We start from the raw sequence: 18,011 nt of genomic DNA, 5'->3' as shown, positions 1-18,011 counted from the left end.
CAGAAAAAACGAGTTCTTACAATGGCAGCACTTATGAAACAGGCTTTCTCCAATACAAAACCTAAAACTTCCAAGCCTAAACCTTCCAAGACTGCTAAAAAGGAATTTGGTAAGTCATGAACCTAAATTTACCAAGCAGAATTTGAAGTTGTATGAAAACAAAGACAACAAGATTTTAATCGTCCATTTACCTAAATTTCTATTTTGTAGATTATGTAGATGAAGGTGATGCAACACATATTTGTGAGCATTGTGGAGCGTATATGTGGTTTGGTGAACGCATAAACAAGAGTAGAAAGTCCAAGAAACCCATTTTTACTTTATGTTGTATGCAAGGTCAAGTTCAGTTGCCTCTTTTAAAGAAACCCCCCGAGATTATGGAAAGACTACTTAATGGAAGTGATAAGCTCAGCAAACATTATCAAAGGAACACCCGACCATATAACATGGTCTTTTCATTTACTTCTATAGGAGGGAAGGTTGATCGTTCTGTTCCTAAAGGAAAGGGACCAAAAATGTTTCAGCTTCAAGGTGAAAACTACCATAGGATGGGGAGTTTGAAACCTAGGGATGGGGAGTCTGCAAAGTTTGGTCAACTATACATTGTCGACACAGAAAATGAGGCAGAGAATAGAATAAACGCATTGAGGTTTGTAGATTCTGTGATAGTTTTTTTTTTTCTTTAAAACATTTTCTTTACACTTTCATCTAGATTTGCACCTTCTTAACTTGCTTTAACAATGTTTACAGCAAAGGCAAGAAAGATGGTTTGAAAAAGGAGATCATTCAGAAAGTAATAGCTATGCTAGACGAAGTGAATCCATATGTCTCCAAATTTCGGCAAGCTAGACACAGATTGGATAATAAAACCGAGAGTACTCTCCATATGAGGATTGTTAGTGACCGTACAAAAGATGGAAGGACATATAGCATGCCTACTGCTTCTGAAGTTGCAGCATTAATCCCGGGAGACTTTCAATTGGGAATGGATAAGAGGGACATTATTATTGAGGAAAAATCAGGCAACCTTCAAAGGATAAGTGAAATTCATGTTTCATACCTTGCATTACAGTATCCTCTAATATTTGTTTATGGTGAGGATGGATTTCGACTTGGTATTAAGAAGGGAGTCACAGAAGCTACTAAGAAGTTGAAAAAGGATACAATAAGCATGAGGCAGTTTTTTGCATTCAGGATTCAAGATAGAGAAAATGAGTCTAACGTTTTGCTGAAGTCAAGAAGGTTGTTTCAGCAATTTCTGGTTGATGCTTACACAACAATTGAATCTAACAGGCTCCGTTACCTCAAGTTTAACCAGACATGTTTGCGATCCGACAGCTATGATTCTATTAAAGAATCTGAGAGTGCAGGCAACATCGATATGAATGAACAAGGTCAGCAGTTTGTATTGCCAGCATCTTTCACAGGAAGTCCTAGATACATGAAGAATAACTATCTAGATGCCATGACCATTTGCAAACATTTTGGTTTCCCTGATCTTTTTATCACATTCACTTGCAATCCTAAATGGCCAGAGATTACTAGATACGTTCAGAAACATGGATTGAAAGCTGAAGACAGACCTGACATTATTTGTCGGGTGTTTAAGATGAAGCTTGACAATTTGATGGATGATTTAACAAAGAAGAAGCTTTTGGGAAAAACTGTTTCATGTAAGTATTTGTGTGTTTCACGTTTTGAATTTTTTTTGTATTAGATTTTTTACTAACTCGATTGCTTTCTTGATATTTTCAGCTATGTATACTGTGGAGTTTCAAAAACGTGGCCTCCCTCATGCTCACATCCTACTTTTTATGCATCCTGATTCAAAATTGCCAACTACTGATGACATAGACAAGATCATATCTGCTGAAATACCAGATAAAGATGAAGAGCCAGAGCTGTATAATGTTGTTAAGGACATGATGATTCATGGTCCATGTGGAGCAGCCAACATGAATTCACCATGTATGGTTAATGGGAAATGTGAGAAGAATTATCCTAAACGACATTCAGAGAAAACTACAGTTAACAAAGAGGGCTTTCCTGTGTATAGGCGACGTACACAACCAGGCGTTTATGTTGAGAAAAACGGCATTAAACTCGATAATAGATGGGTTATCCCATATAACAAGAAGTTGTCTCTCCGTTATAGAGCTCACATCAATGTTGAGTGGTGCAACCAAGCTGGTTCTATTAAATATTTGTTTAAGTATATTAACAAGGGAGCAGATCGTGTTACTGTTGCTGTTGAACCATCAGAGGCTGTTGAACCATCAGAAAATGTTGCACCAAATGATGCCACAGTTGAAGAAGGTGTGAAGAAGAAAAAAAAGAATGAAATAAAAGACTTCTTCGATTGCAGGTGATTGATGCAGTTTACATTTAAATTTTTTTTTCTTATGTGAATGTTTAAAAACTGTAAACGCCTGACTATTTTTTTGTATTGTATAGATATGTTTCAGCTTGTGAAGGTGCCTGGAGAATTTTTAAGTATCCGATTCATTACAGATCTACTCCGGTTGAGATACTGCAATTCCATCTACCAGGGAAACAAAAAATTATTTTCAAAGGTAAAGACAAGCTTCATGACGTTGTCAGCCGTGAACTCATTCAAAACACAATGTTTCTAGCGTGGTTTGAGTTGAATAAGGTGGATGCTTTCGCAAGGACTTTAACTTATGCTCAGATCCCTAACTTTTATACCTTTGATAAGCGTAAAAAGGTGTTCAATAGAAGGAAACAAGGATTTAGTGTTGGAAGAATCAATTATGCTCCACGCAAGCAAGAGGCAGCCTATTACTTGAGAGTGTTATTGAACATTGTTAAAGGTCCTACCAGTTTTGAAGAAATAAAGACCTATAACAATGTAGTATATGCTGAGTACAAAGATGCATGTTACGCTAGAGGATTATTGGAACGACGATGATATATTGATGATTTAGTGAGGCACAGCTTTCAAAGTTTTCTGCAGCCTTTGTTAGAGAGATGTTTGTGATGATGATATGCTCTGATAGTTTAAGTCAACCAGAGGTTTCCGACAAACTTGGGAACTATTGTCAGAAGACATCGAGTATCATCATAGGAAACGTCTGAATAGACCAGGTATTAACTTGCTGCATTTTCACCTGCTTCTGTTAAGGTTTTAAACACGTGACATCTTATTGCTATAATAATAGTTGTGTGTTTACTGATTAATTTTGTTCTAATGCAGAACTTATTTTAACTGATGAAGAGAAACAACAATTTGCTTTGATAGAGATTGAGAAGCTTATGAAACGAAATGGGAGTTCTTTATCCACTTATGAATCTATGCCAAAGATTCGAAGTAGTCGTAGTCGGGTTGAGAATGTATTGATATTCGATGAACGTAACTACGATCTTGGAGAACTTGGAACGGCTCATGATAGAGATATACTCAGGCTGACGGATGAACAGAAGAAAATCTATGATGAGATCATTGGTGCTGTTGATGCTGAAAGAGGTGGAATGTTCTTTATTTATGGATTTGGTGGCACTGGAAAAACGTTCTTGTGGCGAGTCCTATCAGCTGCAATAAGGTGTAGAGGAGATATAGTTCTGAATACAGCATCTAGCGGAATTGCTTCTCTATTGTTACAAGGGGGTAGGACTGCTCACTCCCGATTTGGTATACCCATTAATCCAGATGAATTTACCACATGCAATATGGTACATGGCACAGATAAGGCAATTTGATAAAGGCAGCGTCACTTATCATATGGGATGAAGCACCCATGATGAGCAGATATTGTTTTGAATCTTTGGACAGAAGTTTGAAGGATCTAATGCGGAATCATAGCAAAAATCCATTTGGTGGAAAAGTGATCGTGTTTGGAGGTGATTTTCGCCAGGTACTTCCAGTCATTACCGGAGCTGGTAGGGCAGAAATTGTATTGGCTGCAATGAATTCTTCATATCTTTGGGAGCACTGCAAAGTCTTGAAACTCACAAAAAATATGCGATTGTCTTCCAATAATCTGACTGAAGATGAAGCAAATGATCTTAAGGAGTTTTCCAAATGGATTTTGGATGTTGGGGATGGAAAGATTGCGGAGCCTAATGATGGAGAGGCTCTTATTGATATTCCTGATGAGTTTTTAATCACTGACCCTAAGGATCCTATTGAGACTATAAGCCAGGCGATCTATGGAAGCAGTGATTCATTGAGAGAGTTTAAGGATCCTATCTTTTTCCAAGAGAGAGCAATCTTATGCCCAACTAATGAAGATGTTAATATGATTAACGATCATATGTTATCTAAACTTGATGGTTAGTGAACACTTTTTACATATTCTATAACTTCTATATTTTCTTTACTCATTGACAATTTTTCTATTGATGTTTTTTCCAGGCGAAGAAAGGGTTTTTCTGAGTTGTGACAGTATTGACCCATCTGATACAACTTCAACAAAAAATCAAGCGCTCAGTTCTGACTTTTTGAACAGTATCAAAGTTTCTGGATTGCCGAACCACAGTTTGAGATTGAAGATTGGTTGTCCTGTTATGTTGCTCAGGAATATTAATTCTACAGGGGGTTTAATGAATGGAACCAGATTGCAAATAACAGAGATGATGGATTTCATGGTGGGCGCTAGAATTCTTACTGGGGAGAAGGTTGGGGATACAGTTTATATTCCTAGATTGTTGATACATCCATCAGATAAGAAGCTTCCTTTCAAAATGCGAAGAAGACAATTGCCTTTAGCTGTGGCTTTTGCAATAACTATCAACAAAAGCCAAGGACAATCACTCTCTCAAGTTGGTTTATATCTTCCTAGACCAGTATTTTCGCATGGACAGCTCTATGTTGCAATTTCTAGGGTGACCTCAAAGAAAGGATTGAAAATTCTGATTGTGGACAAGGATGGAAAGCCTCAGACGAAGACTAAGAATGTCGTTTTCAAAGAAGTGTTTAACAACCTTGAAAACGGAGGTGAAGAATGAATTCTGGTTTTATTTATTTTCTACCGTTTTGAACAATGTTATGAATTTGTTTCTGAAGTTTAAACTCTTTTGAACTTTTTGTTTCGGTTTAGTCATCATGTTTTCTTTAAGTTCTTATTTTTGTGTTCATGGCTAATTCAAAATTTAGCATACTACAATCATTATCACACATTCAAGCAGTTTATTTTAATGCCAAAAATAAAATATCTAAGAATAATTCTAAGCGGCAAACTACTCAGAGAAATAATCTATCCCTTCCATCCTAAACTGTCAATTCATAATAGTTATTTGCCTATACTATTAGATCCTTCCTAAATTGTCAATTCATTATAGTCATTTTCCTATACTATTCTTTAGGTTTTAGTGACTGACCTTATTATTCTGCATTTGATGACTGTGGCCAAGATATTTATTCTGCTTCGGGTACGCCTACATTTTCTGCTTTGGGTAACTCAAGTACCTGAAACAAAGTTTATGTATATATAATATTAAACAACAACGATTAGTAAGAATGAAAGAAATAAGTCCTACTGTTCACTATCCAAAGAAAGATAATCTATTTGTATTCTTTTTTACCAACAAACATCAAACTAAACATGTTATATCATCAAACTAAACATGTGATATCATCAAACTAAACAATATAACCATATATTTTTATTATTTTTTACCAAAAACATCTATTTCCAAATTGTTTTCTTTAAATAACATTCTACCAAAATAACACATTCATAGCTTAACAATTATATATAGCATAGAGATAGAGAAGTGGACTTATCTTTTCAGGGGTTGTCTTATTTTCAGGGGTTGTCTTATTGTTCCTTCTAATATATGTTCTCTTTACGCTGTAAAAAGAAATAGACAAATAAGTTGTTTAATATAAACCGTAGACAGGTATTAGTAATGTTCAATACAAACATTTACTTTACATCAGTTACTATTATCTGTCGACAGATTAGGAATAAGATCCGTAGACTTTGCCATCACAAAATAAGATTATGGTAATCTACTCCTGCAAATATATAAAAAAAATTACAAAATTATTTATTCTGTTGCATGTCTTGAAATCTTAATCGATGGCCGATATAAAGATGATAACCATAATATATCGTCAATATACATATATCAAACCTATCCCTGAAACTTATATAATTAATTTATTTGAGCTAAAAATTAAGAGCCTTAAAATTTTAGAGTCTAACCTTTATAGATTAGAAGATGTCGATCCTGAATCAAAAAGAGTATACTTACAGGAACAATATAAGATCGGATCTAAGATCAAAAGAAAGGATTCAAAAATCTGTATTTTGTCTTCGGATCGACGCTTTTGAAGAAGAAGAGGAATAGGAAAAGACAATAACATAGGGAAGAGAATACACCGACAGAAAAGTGAAGACATAATAATAAAAAGTTGTCAATGTAATGACCATACGTTTCTTTATTTCCCAGACTTTTCGATTGATGATAAAATTATTTTTATTGTTAATTTTGGCCAATTAATTTTGTAATTTAATAGATTGATAAGGGGCTTTTGTAAAATAATTGTAGATGGGCCGACTAATTTAATTTTGCTGGGTAAATGTAAAAGGGTATTGTTTATCTCATCTATTAATTATATTACACGACACATTCTTTTTTTTAACACGCACATCACATTAAAAACATCTTAAAAAAATTAATAACACCATCTAAAAACTTCAAGCATCTAAAATTAGTAACACCATCTGAAAACTTCAAACATATAAAAAATATTAAACAAAAAATATACCCGCCCTTAGAAGGGCGGGTCAAAATCTAGTTTAACATTAAATTTGGTGTGATACTATTTACCATACTAAAGTACTATTCAATGTACTAAATTACTATTTATTTTTTATTAATAAAAAATAATTAAAATAACAAATAAAAAATAAATAAATATAATATGATAAAATAATTTTTAATGTGAAAGTTAGCATTTTTTTGAATGAATATTAAATTTATTCAATCAAATATTTTTTTTTAATAAAGAATGCATCTTGTATCTAAAAAATGTTGTTAAAAAGTAAAAAGTAATATTCTTAGCCTATTTAGAAAGTTAGTGTTAAGGTTAGAAAATAACCTTTTTAATGCTAAAACTACACTATTTAATGTAGTGTCGTAGATCGGAGATGTTGTGATAAGAAAAAGTCTTCAAATGATTATGATTCCCCTCGCGTAAACGTCGCTTATGTCCAACATGTAACTTAGTATATTGTCTTGTATTCGGTGATAATTATATTCTCTCATGATTGATGAATGATAGCTTTAGTCTTTCATTTACTCCCTCCGTTTCATAATACTTGATGTTTTACCATAGTACACAAAGATTAAGAAAATTGTATTTTTTAATAAAAAATATTTCAAAGATATAATTTTAAAATCAATTAACCAATAATAAAAAAAATTGTGAAATCTAATTGGTTGAACAGTTTCTAATAAAGTTAAAATAACGTTAAAATCTCAAAACTTCAACTAATTTGAAACAAAATTATATTTCTAAAACATCAAGTATTATAAAACGGAGGGAGTATTAGTTTCTTCATGGATCAACTTTCTACTAAATTATTACTAAATCTAAATGCTTAAAAGCGTGACTTCAACATTTCTTATAGAATTATAATGAAATGACAACATAACGTGCGATGTTGAACAAGCAACTTGGGAAGGAAAATCATTTTTAACAGTTGAATTAATCAATTAAACTGAATTATGTTTTCTAAAAAGTACGCATTCTAAAATTTTAGGATGAAGAAACAATAAACATCGTTAGCATCCTTCCAATGTGAAATTAGCTAAGAAATTCACGATTTACACCAGAATGATCATATATATCGTTAACTTCCAAGTGCTTTATATAAAGTTAGAACCAGATATTCAAAACTATCTTAGTTACACTCTTTGGTTTGCTCAAAAAACAGTTATAGTCTTTGATCAGTGATCACATATCCAAATGACTACTAGGTATTAAATCTCTTAGAGATGTTAAACCACTCAAATCAGGTTGGTGGATCTAAGTGAAAATACTTTGAAATCAGTACACCATTGTTGGCGAAGAGTCGCTAGAAATGTTAAGCAAAAGACATTGGCGATTGAGTCATTTTATAATTATATGTCAACTAAAACAAAGAATCTTATTTACACTAATATACTCATTCTGTTTCAAAATGTAGGTAGTTTTGGAAAAAAAAATTGTTTCACAGTATAAATAATTTACATATTTCAATGCACATTTTTTTATTAGATATTATGTGACCAATAAAATAATGTTAGATTTTTTATAATTGGTTGAACTAATTAACTAAATGATATATTTTTAAAAATATAATTTTCTAAATTTGTGTTTTTAAATAAAACTATTTACAATTAAAAACGGAGAGAGTAGTGTTTTTTTACTACAGAGCAGTGGTATATTCACTACAAAAAAAGAAGTGAATTGAATCACTTAAATTGTATCACATATTTAAGTGATTCTATTTCAAATCATTTATCTTTAAGTGAGACAAATAAATATAAATTAGCATCATTTAATAATAAGTGATATTGTTATTAATTTATTTTGCATCAATTCAATAAAGTGATATGTTTTTCGTATTTTGTATCACTTTACAAAAAATGATTCTATGATAAAAAGTTGTATCAGTTAATAAATGATGTATTCATTGTTTTTTGTTCACATCACTTATTATTAAACGATACATAGTTTACTTCAATAAACAATTGATGCCAACTTAAATAGTAAATTACATATAATTATATTTATCTTTGACATCAGCTTAATAAAATGATTTTATTTTAATTTTAACTTGCATCAATTAAAATTTTTAGTTAATATAAAGATAATTAACACCAATAAAACAGTGAACGTAATTGCGTAATATCCCAGAAAAAAATGGAACCACTATCATAACTACTTGAACCAATCTTGTTAAGAAAATATAATAAACAACGAAAAAATAGATCACGATCGTAAAAAAATATTTTGTGTTTAACTTTTTTTTTTCTTTTTTTTGATTGGCCATGTTCTCATATAACTTTCACCTCAGTAAAACAACGCATTATGTTCTTTGTCAATAACTATATCTTCATCTTCATCTTCCTCTTACTCTTCCTCTTGCTCTCTCAATTTCTTATATTTTTTATCAGTTTAAAATTTATGGTTCTAACTTATTTGTCTCAAAATAAAATTTCAACAAGAACCAAGCACTTATATGAGTCATTATGATGACAATTTGTTTTTTTCCTTAGGAAGGATAATGGAAGTTTATGAAAGGTATTATTTTCTTCCTTTTTCATTTCTTCAATTTCTTGAGAAAATTACAAGTTTATAGGTGTTCTGTTTATGGCTTACAGATCTTTGGGAATGTTCAGAAGTAAAAGTGGATACGACACTGATTTGAAGTCGGAGGAAGTCTTTACTCCAGCAACAAAGATTGAAATATGAATATAAATTACAAAAAAGAAAAGAAAGAAGAAGAATCTTGATTGAAGAAATTTTCATGGACAATTCTGTTTATCTATTTTTACATTTCTTTTGTTCTTTATAAATTTATCTTCCTGCTTCTTTCTATTGTTTTTTATTTTCCGTTTGATTGTATTGTCACTGAAAAAAAGAAATTATTAATAAAAAATATTTATCTTTTATAGAAATACTCTATATACGATAATTATAAAAATAAAAGCTATAAATAATACAACAATTAAATTTATTTTTAAAAATTATATCAATTTAATTTATTTATCAATAAATAATATAATTAATTAAGATCGATTATTGTAACCGATGCTAATATAAACATCAATTAAGAAATTGATGTAACTGTTAATATCATTTTTAACAATTGATACATATTAAAATCATTTATAACAACTGATGTGAATATTATTATTTTTTGCATCAATTCTAAACAAAATGATGTAAATTATTTGCATCACCACTTTCAGAGTCATTTATTTAAGTGATGTAAAATTATTTTCCATCATTTATAAGTGATGCCAAAATAGAAAATAAATGATGTTAAACAGTGTTTTTTTTTGTAGTGATTCAATTTAACATTGCTTTATGTTAGTTAATAAATATTGACTTCGTTTTTCGTATTTCTTAAGATCACAAGATTCAGGGGCGGCTTAAATGGGGGCCAATGTGATGCGCCCCATGGCCCACAAGAAAATGGGTCTACGTTTTTTAATTCAACCATAATCATAAGAGTATTTGAATAAATACATTAAATTCTCAACTTTGTCACCACAATTAATTCCAGAGATCCATTAGACACCTAGTGGGCGTATCATACATTTTTCATACAAATTTATACATATATGACACTTATACATTTTTCATATAAATTTATAAATATAAATATGGAACATAAATAAACAAGTGGGTGTATTAAAAAAACTCTAGTCAAATTTAAACTAAAAACTGAATATTTCAGTTTGGTGCGGTTGGGCTGGTTTGAGTCAACATGCCAGGTTGAACACTGGTCTTAATCTAGTTTTTTGTTTAAAGTAACAGAAAATAAGATCATTTATATATAAATTTTTTTCACTACGATCAAATCTACCAGAGTAAGACCAAGAGCTGAAATCATCTCACAACAAGAACATAACACAGAACTAAAACACACACATACATAGACTACCACTAAGCTAGACCGATGTCCTAGAGACAATACAATGTCCTAGAGACAATAAGTGCACCAACAAAACAAGAGAACATTAACAGTTAACACCCTTAGAACAGCATCGAGAAATAACATAATCCACTTAAAGAGATCAAGATAAGGCAAGTGAACAATTTGCTTGAGTTCTCGAGAGCAAAGGCACTGCTTTCTATTGAGTAATCTGGATTAATCCCTGTCCCAGTGGCTCCTGTGCTATTGTTTCCAAAACCTCCATTGGCTGAGGTTCCTGAATAAGGACTGTTGCCACCAGGAAATGTGGTGGTGGTTGAGCTGCCTTTTGGATTGGTTGTGCCTGGTGTCACAGTGGTGCTGCCTCCAGAGCCGCTGGATATAAAAATAAGACAAAAAAACAATCACTCTTGGGAGACCCATTAATGAAGCCTATCCGATGAAATTTATAAGCAGACCAGGTCTTCGATGAACTGAAAATGATCTAATGGAAGAACTTCAAAGCAAATTCATATTCTAAACTAAAACACTCCAACAAAAGAAGAGAGTCCAGTCTCAGTTTCTAGTAACTGAAGGGTCAAAACGATTAAAGATTAAGAATACCATTGAGTATATAAATGAATTCCTATTTGTTGACTATGACTTATTAAATCTTGTTCTAAAATCTGGTTTAATCTTGTAGTCCAAATAATCCCGAACCATGATGTATCGAGAATAGTAGAATTAATGAAAAAATAATAGTTGTACAAACCAATGAAGTAATCATACTATTATATCAGTCATGAACTGATTATAGATATATCAAAAGTTTGGTTGAAAGCATACCTAGCACTAGTTGGGAAGGTACATCCTGAATAGCCTGCAAAAAGAAAAAGAAAAAGTTCAACAATCTCAGAAAACGTTAGTACATTGATTATTATCCACAGAACTGAAGCTAGAAACTAGTATTCATCACGCATTTTGGCATATCTAAAATCATTCAGCTGAGCACTAAAGAAATACTAACAATCACTTCAAAAAAAGGCATTGTGTTCTCATGTTTCAAGTTCCTCAAATATACATTGTATATCAAAGATGAAGAAAACCAAAGAGCAGTGAAACGAGGATGGTTGAGGCTAACTTGGATCAGTGGTAGTTGGAGTGGCAGTGCCACTGAAATCACAAATGCCTGGAGATTGACCCTTCTTTTGAAAGAAGCTATTGACCGCATAGTTGCAGTGCGACCTGACATTGTCAGGGTTAAAGCAAGGTGCCTTTGGGTGAGTGGGATTACAGTCTGCTCCATTTCCACAGGCGTAGTCTAAGGTATTCTGTAGCACTGAATCACTGAGCCCTGTTTTGCACACACACCATGACGCACCTACATAGACCCCCAACAAAAAGAGAAAAAATGTTTAGTGATTGATTATAAGCACTATTTAACTTTTGACAATAAATAGAAAAGAAAGGTAACTTTTTAATGTCTATCAATGGCATATCACTTAGGAACAGTAAAACCCTTGAGTGCTACAAGAATCCTTTTTCAAAACCAGAGCCAAAAAGGCTCGAGACTCGGGTAGTAGTAACTAGTAAGAGAGACAAAGACTAATGCTAATAAATTTGAACAAGTGTGTAAGTTTTTTTACTAGAGTCTCCGGCCATGGCTAGAATGGGAAGTGAAAGAACCAGAGCAGCCATAGATGCGTTCAGATAGAATGTCACTGTTTATGTCCTCTAGAGAGGAAAATAATGAAGATAGAGATAGAGAGATCTCTAGAGCAAGAAGAAGAGAAAGTGGAGAAAACAGTGAGAGAGTGGGTGGCTGGCTACTTGTTGAGTGTATAGAGAGATGAATGTGCTACTTGTGGTGTGTCGTCTTCTGTCAATTACAACAGTGTGTTCATTTTATCATTGATTATCAATTTACTGTATTTGCATTAAATGTTCAGAATTTTTGTTGTCTTCTTAATCTCACCAACCTTTAGAGAGTTGCCAATAAGAAAAATGAACACTGTCTTCAACTACAAATTACATGAAGAACAAAATGATCAAAAAATCCATATCATGATCTGATGATCGTTTTCTATTTAATTAAAACGAGACAAGTTCAAAACACTGACATTACAATTTTTTTTATTTCGATGAAACGGGATAGTGCTTTGTTTATGGAAAAATTGTTAGTCTTCATCACTGTCGTAAACCATGGCCATACGACGATGAGTCGGAGCTTTTCTCGGAGGAGACTCCTCCTCCTCGTCCGACTCAATCCCTTTCCTTTTCCGGCTACTACCACGTTCCTTCCCTGCCTTAACCCCCTGCATTCACCACAACGTAACAATTTACAATCTGTGAATGATCCTTCTCATTAACAACAACATTATAACATAACATAATCTGTTTACATTGCTTACCTCTTCTTCTTCTTCATCTTCTTCTGAATATCTGTTGGTTTTTCCTTCTTCTTCCTCCTCATCTTCCTCGTACTCATCTTCTGGTTCCTTGACTCTTTTACGGGAACGTGGCCTTTCCTCCTCTTCTTCCTCTTCTTCTTCAATCTCATACTCTGATTCCTCTCTCTCGCTCTCTGAATACTCCGCTTGACGCCTTGTCGGTCTCGCTGAACTCATTGATGACCTCCCCGGAAAGCCTTTCTGGCTCTGCTTTAACACGAGGGAGAAGCGGTTTAACAATTATTTTATTTTCTAAATGGTATTAATATGTTTTTGTTTACCTTCTTGGCGTTCATAATTCTTCGTTCCCGTTGCGCCTCAGCTTCCAGATCCTCCTCATAGCCACGGTTTGAGCGGTGAGAACCATAGTGGTCTGTCTCTTCGTCCTGCTTCCACCAAACAATTAGTCTTTGCTTTAGAAAATGACACAAACAATAGAAACAAACCTCTTCGAGAGCATCTTCCAAGTATCCAGTGGAGAGTTGTCTCCTTGCAACAGGAAGTGGATACTTGCGCTTGATTTTCTCCCTCGCTTGACTCAGCTTTGTACTAGCCTTGAGGTTTTGGCTTTCCATCTGGTGAAAATTTGATATATATATATATATCAAATGAGGAAAAGTCTACACACTCGACAAATGAAATCACAATTGGATTGTATGGAGCTCAAGTTAAGAGGTTACCCTTTCTCTCTTCTCCTTCTCCCTCTCAGGGTCAATGTCAGTGACACAGTTCTTAACTTTGAACTCCTTCTTTTCCCTCGAGTCAACAAGGGCTGTCAAAAGCCTATGGGAATTTGACGTTAGAGATGATGGAATAAACCTCATTTTCTTCAGAATTCTTCCTTGCGATTGAAGGATTCCCTACAACGACATCCAAATAAGGTGAGAGGTGAGAATTTTTTTTCAGAACAACATACCACTTTGGAATGTTTCCCGTGAGAAGCTTTGACTGAATCAGTTGATCGTTGGTTCGAGCCCTAGGAGGATGGAACAACTACAAATCTATCGGGTAAACATAAGCAGAAGGAATAAAGAATTAGCACCTTTTCATGTTTCAGTAAAAGGTGGTTCTGGTCTTGACGTGCATCTTGTTCAGTTATATCAAGAACTTCGTTTCCTATCAATAGCTGTAAGCTTCCATCTGACCACCTTACAAACCGAGCATTACTTTCACTCTGCATATGCAACATAACAGGGATATTAGTAGACTGCAGCAGAAGTAAGGAAAATGTAGAACATAACCCAAACAAACAAACAAAGACTAAAAGACTCTTGTTTATAGGCAGGTTTCCGATGAAGCCTAAAGGATTAGAAGAACTACTCAACAGAGACAAATCGTAAAATAACACTCCAATCACAATCGTAAAACACATAGCAACAACAAAGCTTTGACAGAAAATTTAAACGGGGAAAAGATAGGAAGAAGTGTACACTTACATATGTTTTACCGTCTCGACCCTTAACAAACCTATGGCGCACAATATTATTAACCAGACGAATACGCGTCTTCGTTCCATCTCTCTCAAATGTGTCTTCTTCAACAAATGTCTTGGCGTCAAATGGCTTTGGATCAATGCCCATGATACTGGAAACTTTTATCATGTTCATCTGAAATATATCAAAGACAAACAAAAGGTAATGGGTAAAGTTAACCTCATTCTTTTGGGCTAAAAAAGGAATTTCGGAGTATAAGATCGAATAGCATTCTCCTATACAACAAATGACCATTCATGTAAATAAATGCGGAAGCATGTTTCAAAGCAATGGTTCTCCACATAAAAGAAGTATCAAAAAGGAAAATCCAATAGATACCAAACTATTGATTCGCATGTCAACGGAGAATATTTTAGCAACATAAAGCAGATATACCTTTTCGGGATCACCTGGAGGAAGGCGGAAAGGAACTTCCACTTCCAAAGGAGGGCCAACTGGTCTCTCCCTGTGCCTAACTTCAACACGCTCATCTTCTGACTCGTATCGAGGATCCTCTTCAGGGACCATATCATCATCGAGCATCATATCGTCAGGTCTCTGATCCTTCTCAGAACCCTCTTCATCTTCGATTGGCGATCTCTGAAAACATGGAAAATCTCAGCATAGATAAGTGCAAAGTCATATGGTTTCCAAAAGAAAGCAGAAACTGGAAAAGAAAAACTCACAGGTTCATCAGCCTCGATGTCATTCCGAACATACTCTTCTGCATCTTCATCGTCCGAAGATCCAAATACATTACGAATGTTAACGTCTGACTGCGCAGCAGGAGCATCTTCCTTCTCCTGACTAGGTGACCTACACGCCATGCCATTTTTCCATTTACAACAGACAAAGTGAACCATAAGCAGAATTGGCAATCCAATGAATCTCAAATACTCTCAGATGACATAGCAAGCATTATCAAAAATACATCAAAATCACAATACCAAGTACAAGTAAAGCCACACAACAACTAGAAACAAAAAAAAGGGGGGGGGGTACCTTGGACTCCTAGTCTGATCAACCTCTTCATCTTCAGACTCATAACGCCTCTCCCCAGACCTCTCTGAACCACTCTCAACAACAACATCTCGCCTCCTCCTTGTAGCTACTCTCTCTTCATCTCCTTCTTCTTCTTCTTCTTCTCCAATTTCCTCGCGTGGATCAGCAACATCGCCTTCCTGTGAACTTTCCTCCCTCTCACCCTCACTTTCTCCCTGACCAGGCTCCACATCTCCCTGTTCCCCGTCAGACTCAGCTTCAGGCTCACCGTGAACTTCAATCTCAGCTTCACCTTCTTCCTCAGGCTCCACCCCTCCCTCTGCCTCATCCTATTGATGTTTCCGATTAGCAAATTATAACTTGAATTAGGGTTTATATGACTTGCATTCTCTCAATTGCAATTCAGGCGAAAATGAATTACTGAAAGCTATCGCAATTACCCAAACATTCCGAGACAATTCGAGAAAACAAAACGATCGTCAGGGAAGGAACGAAACCCTAAGGAGCTGTTAGAGAGGGAGGGAGAGAAAGTTACGGAAGGATAGTGAGGCTGAGGATTGGATTCATGTTCGGAGTCGATCTCCTCTTCTTCTTCTTCCTCCTCGGAGTTATCGCCGAAGAGATCCTGCATCATCTCAGATCTCTTTACTTCTCCCGCCACCATCTTCGCTTCTCTTCCTCACAGTGATCGTAATCTGAGCTCCGTCGTAGGGTTCAATAACTCTTGAAGAGTCGAGTTTCTGTTTTCGAGTTTATAGAGAAAAAATGTAATACTAATACTAATAATTAATATAGATAACAGGCCAGAAAAATATTTCAAAGGCCCAAGAAGAGTCCATGATCCAATAACAGTAAGGGTAATTATGTAAATGCGCACACCTTCCCTCACAGGAAACTCCTAAAAAACCCTAATTTCGTTTTTTTTATCTATAATCCAAAAGCACAAGCGCCGACGCCGAATCACAAGGAGGAGAAGAAGCAACAATGACAGGCAAGACGGTGAAGGATGTCTCTCCACACGAGTTCGTCAAGGCTTACGCTGCCCATCTCAAGCGCTCCGGCAAGGTATAACTTAAAGATTCACGTCATTACATCTCGATAGTTCGATGATTGATGTCGTATAACCATGTTACTTGTCTGTTTATCGTGAATTTTTTTTGATGTAGATTGAGTTGCCAGCGTGGACAGACATAGTGAAGACTGGTAAACTTAAGGAGCTTGCTCCATATGACCCTGACTGGTACTACATCAGAGCTGGTATGTGTACTTCAAACGTTACTTAATGTAATGACGGTTGTGTCTTGTGTTTCTGATATTGAAAGTTGTACTCTTTTTCTTTTTTTTTGTAGCATCCATGGCGAGGAAAGTGTACCTGAGAGGTGGACTTGGAGTCGGTGCTTTCCGCAGGATCTACGGAGGAAGCAAGAGGAACGGAAGCCGTCCACCTCATTTCTGCAAGAGCAGTGGTGGTGTTGCTCGTCACATTCTTCAGCAGCTTCAGACCATGAACATTGTCGACCTTGACACCAAGGGGTTAGTTGTTTTTATCATCATGCTCTCTTATTTGTGTATTCCTTGTTGTACAAGTATGAACATGATCTAAGCACAGAACCCTAATGACAAGAACGTCAATAGATTGTATAAACCAATTTACAGCCTCTTAGTTAGGTAAGAACTGCGTCAAAGTGCAATTGTGACATGAGATTATGTCCAACCTTGATAAGATACATTGCTCACTAGTTAAATGTACATGGTTTTATAACGTGTTGTTATTACTGCTTCTTATTCTTCTTTTATTTTGTATTCCTTTGGTTATAAAACGGAGAACTGTAGGAACATGATTTAAGCACAAAACTCTAATGACATCAAAGTCATTAGAAAACTTGTATAGCTAGATTGCATGAGAAAGCTCACCTTAAAGGTGCAGTTTTGACCTGAGATTGTCTAAACTTGATAGATATACGTGTTTTATAATGTTTTTGTTACTGCTCTTGCGAGTTTATTGACTAAGCGAGTGATACTTATTTGTGATGTAAACAGGGGAAGGAAGATAACATCAAGTGGTCAGAGAGATCTTGACCAAGTCGCTGGAAGGATCGCAGCAGAAGCCATCTAAATCAAGATCCTCATCACAATTGCTCCAGAGTTTTTGTGTGTTTTGAGTTTAGTTATATGTATTGAAATATTTTGCATTTGAAAACATTACTGGATGGAATTCCTCTCATTTTGGTTTTGATAAGATTTTTTTTTTCCCACTTTTCTGCTTCTTTTTTTTTCTTTAATTCTCAGCGACTTCTGGCTTTTATGTTTGATATTATCCACTAATTTTCGTAATCTCCAAATTTACAATCATAAAACATATACTAATTCGTTTAATTAGTTCAGGACATTTAGTTTGAAATACCCTGTAGGAAAATGAAAGATATTATCGTATTAATTAATCAAATTTGTTAAACCATCCATATTACTTCTGTAGACCTTTTCCAATCAAA

General features: G+C 34.6%; 3 protein-coding genes and 1 pseudogene across 3 annotated transcripts; 2 read left to right on the top strand and 2 right to left on the bottom strand.

The window, feature by feature from the left end:
• Positions 1 to 111: 111 nt before the first annotated feature.
• On the top strand, positions 112 to 4,965 carry LOC108828163 (uncharacterized; annotated as a pseudogene).
• Positions 4,966 to 10,701: 5,736 nt separating this feature from the next.
• On the bottom strand, positions 10,702 to 12,445 carry LOC130499968 (PLASMODESMATA CALLOSE-BINDING PROTEIN 1-like). Its single transcript, XM_056994597.1, has 4 exons — positions 12,242 to 12,445; positions 11,737 to 11,976; positions 11,442 to 11,475; positions 10,702 to 10,991 (listed from the first exon to the last, which is right to left on the bottom strand). Exons 1-4 carry the CDS (start codon positions 12,291 to 12,293, stop codon positions 10,718 to 10,720), a joined length of 600 nt encoding a protein of 199 aa, XP_056850577.1. The 5' UTR covers positions 12,294 to 12,445; the 3' UTR covers positions 10,702 to 10,717.
• A 146-nt stretch (positions 12,446 to 12,591) lies between these two features.
• Positions 12,592 to 16,268, bottom strand: LOC108827974 (protein LEO1 homolog). Its single transcript, XM_018601503.2, has 11 exons — positions 16,055 to 16,268; positions 15,520 to 15,848; positions 15,204 to 15,333; positions 14,914 to 15,117; positions 14,482 to 14,652; positions 14,088 to 14,219; positions 13,726 to 13,905; positions 13,492 to 13,620; positions 13,327 to 13,431; positions 13,007 to 13,252; positions 12,592 to 12,910 (listed from the first exon to the last, which is right to left on the bottom strand). The coding sequence occupies exons 1-11, from the start codon at positions 16,181 to 16,183 to the stop codon at positions 12,773 to 12,775; spliced, it is 1,893 nt and encodes a 630-aa protein (XP_018457005.2). The 5' UTR covers positions 16,184 to 16,268; the 3' UTR covers positions 12,592 to 12,772.
• A 159-nt stretch (positions 16,269 to 16,427) lies between these two features.
• Positions 16,428 to 17,776, top strand: LOC108824278 (40S ribosomal protein S19-3). Its single transcript, XM_018597670.2, has 4 exons — positions 16,428 to 16,584; positions 16,686 to 16,776; positions 16,869 to 17,052; positions 17,560 to 17,776. The coding sequence occupies exons 1-4, from the start codon at positions 16,504 to 16,506 to the stop codon at positions 17,633 to 17,635; spliced, it is 432 nt and encodes a 143-aa protein (XP_018453172.1). The 5' UTR covers positions 16,428 to 16,503; the 3' UTR covers positions 17,636 to 17,776.
• Positions 17,777 to 18,011: the final 235 nt, after the last annotated feature.

The sequence above is a fragment of the Raphanus sativus genome, chromosome 9, assembly GCF_000801105.2.
Source record: "Raphanus sativus cultivar WK10039 chromosome 9, ASM80110v3, whole genome shotgun sequence".
Classification (NCBI taxonomy): domain Eukaryota; kingdom Viridiplantae; phylum Streptophyta; class Magnoliopsida; order Brassicales; family Brassicaceae; genus Raphanus; species Raphanus sativus.
This window is presented reverse-complemented; position numbering and strand designations above follow the sequence as displayed.

Excerpts from the sequence above, each read along its gene's own strand:
- LOC130499968 (XM_056994597.1), bottom strand. The coding sequence starts at position 12,293 with ATGGCTGCTCTGGTTCTTTCACTTCCCATTCTAGCCATGGCCGGAGAC. Across the intron at positions 11,476-11,736 it reads TCCAACTACCACTGATCCAA|GCTATTCAGGATGTACCTTC; the intron begins GTTAGCCTCAAC and ends TTCTTTTTGCAG. Across the intron at positions 10,992-11,441 it reads ACCTTCCCAACTAGTGCTAG|CGGCTCTGGAGGCAGCACCA; the intron begins GTATGCTTTCAA and ends TTTTATATCCAG.
- LOC108824278 (XM_018597670.2), top strand. The coding sequence starts at position 16,504 with ATGACAGGCAAGACGGTGAAGGATGTCTCTCCACACGAGTTCGTCAAG. Across the intron at positions 16,585-16,685 it reads ATCTCAAGCGCTCCGGCAAG|ATTGAGTTGCCAGCGTGGAC; the intron begins GTATAACTTAAA and ends TTTTTGATGTAG. Across the intron at positions 17,053-17,559 it reads GTCGACCTTGACACCAAGGG|GGGAAGGAAGATAACATCAA; the intron begins GTTAGTTGTTTT and ends TGATGTAAACAG.
- LOC108827974 (XM_018601503.2), bottom strand. The coding sequence starts at position 16,183 with ATGGTGGCGGGAGAAGTAAAGAGATCTGAGATGATGCAGGATCTCTTC. Across the intron at positions 15,118-15,203 it reads ACATCGAGGCTGATGAACCT|AGATCGCCAATCGAAGATGA; the intron begins GTGAGTTTTTCT and ends CCATGTTTTCAG. Across the intron at positions 12,911-13,006 it reads AAGATGAAGAAGAAGAAGAG|GGGGTTAAGGCAGGGAAGGA; the intron begins GTAAGCAATGTA and ends TGGTGAATGCAG.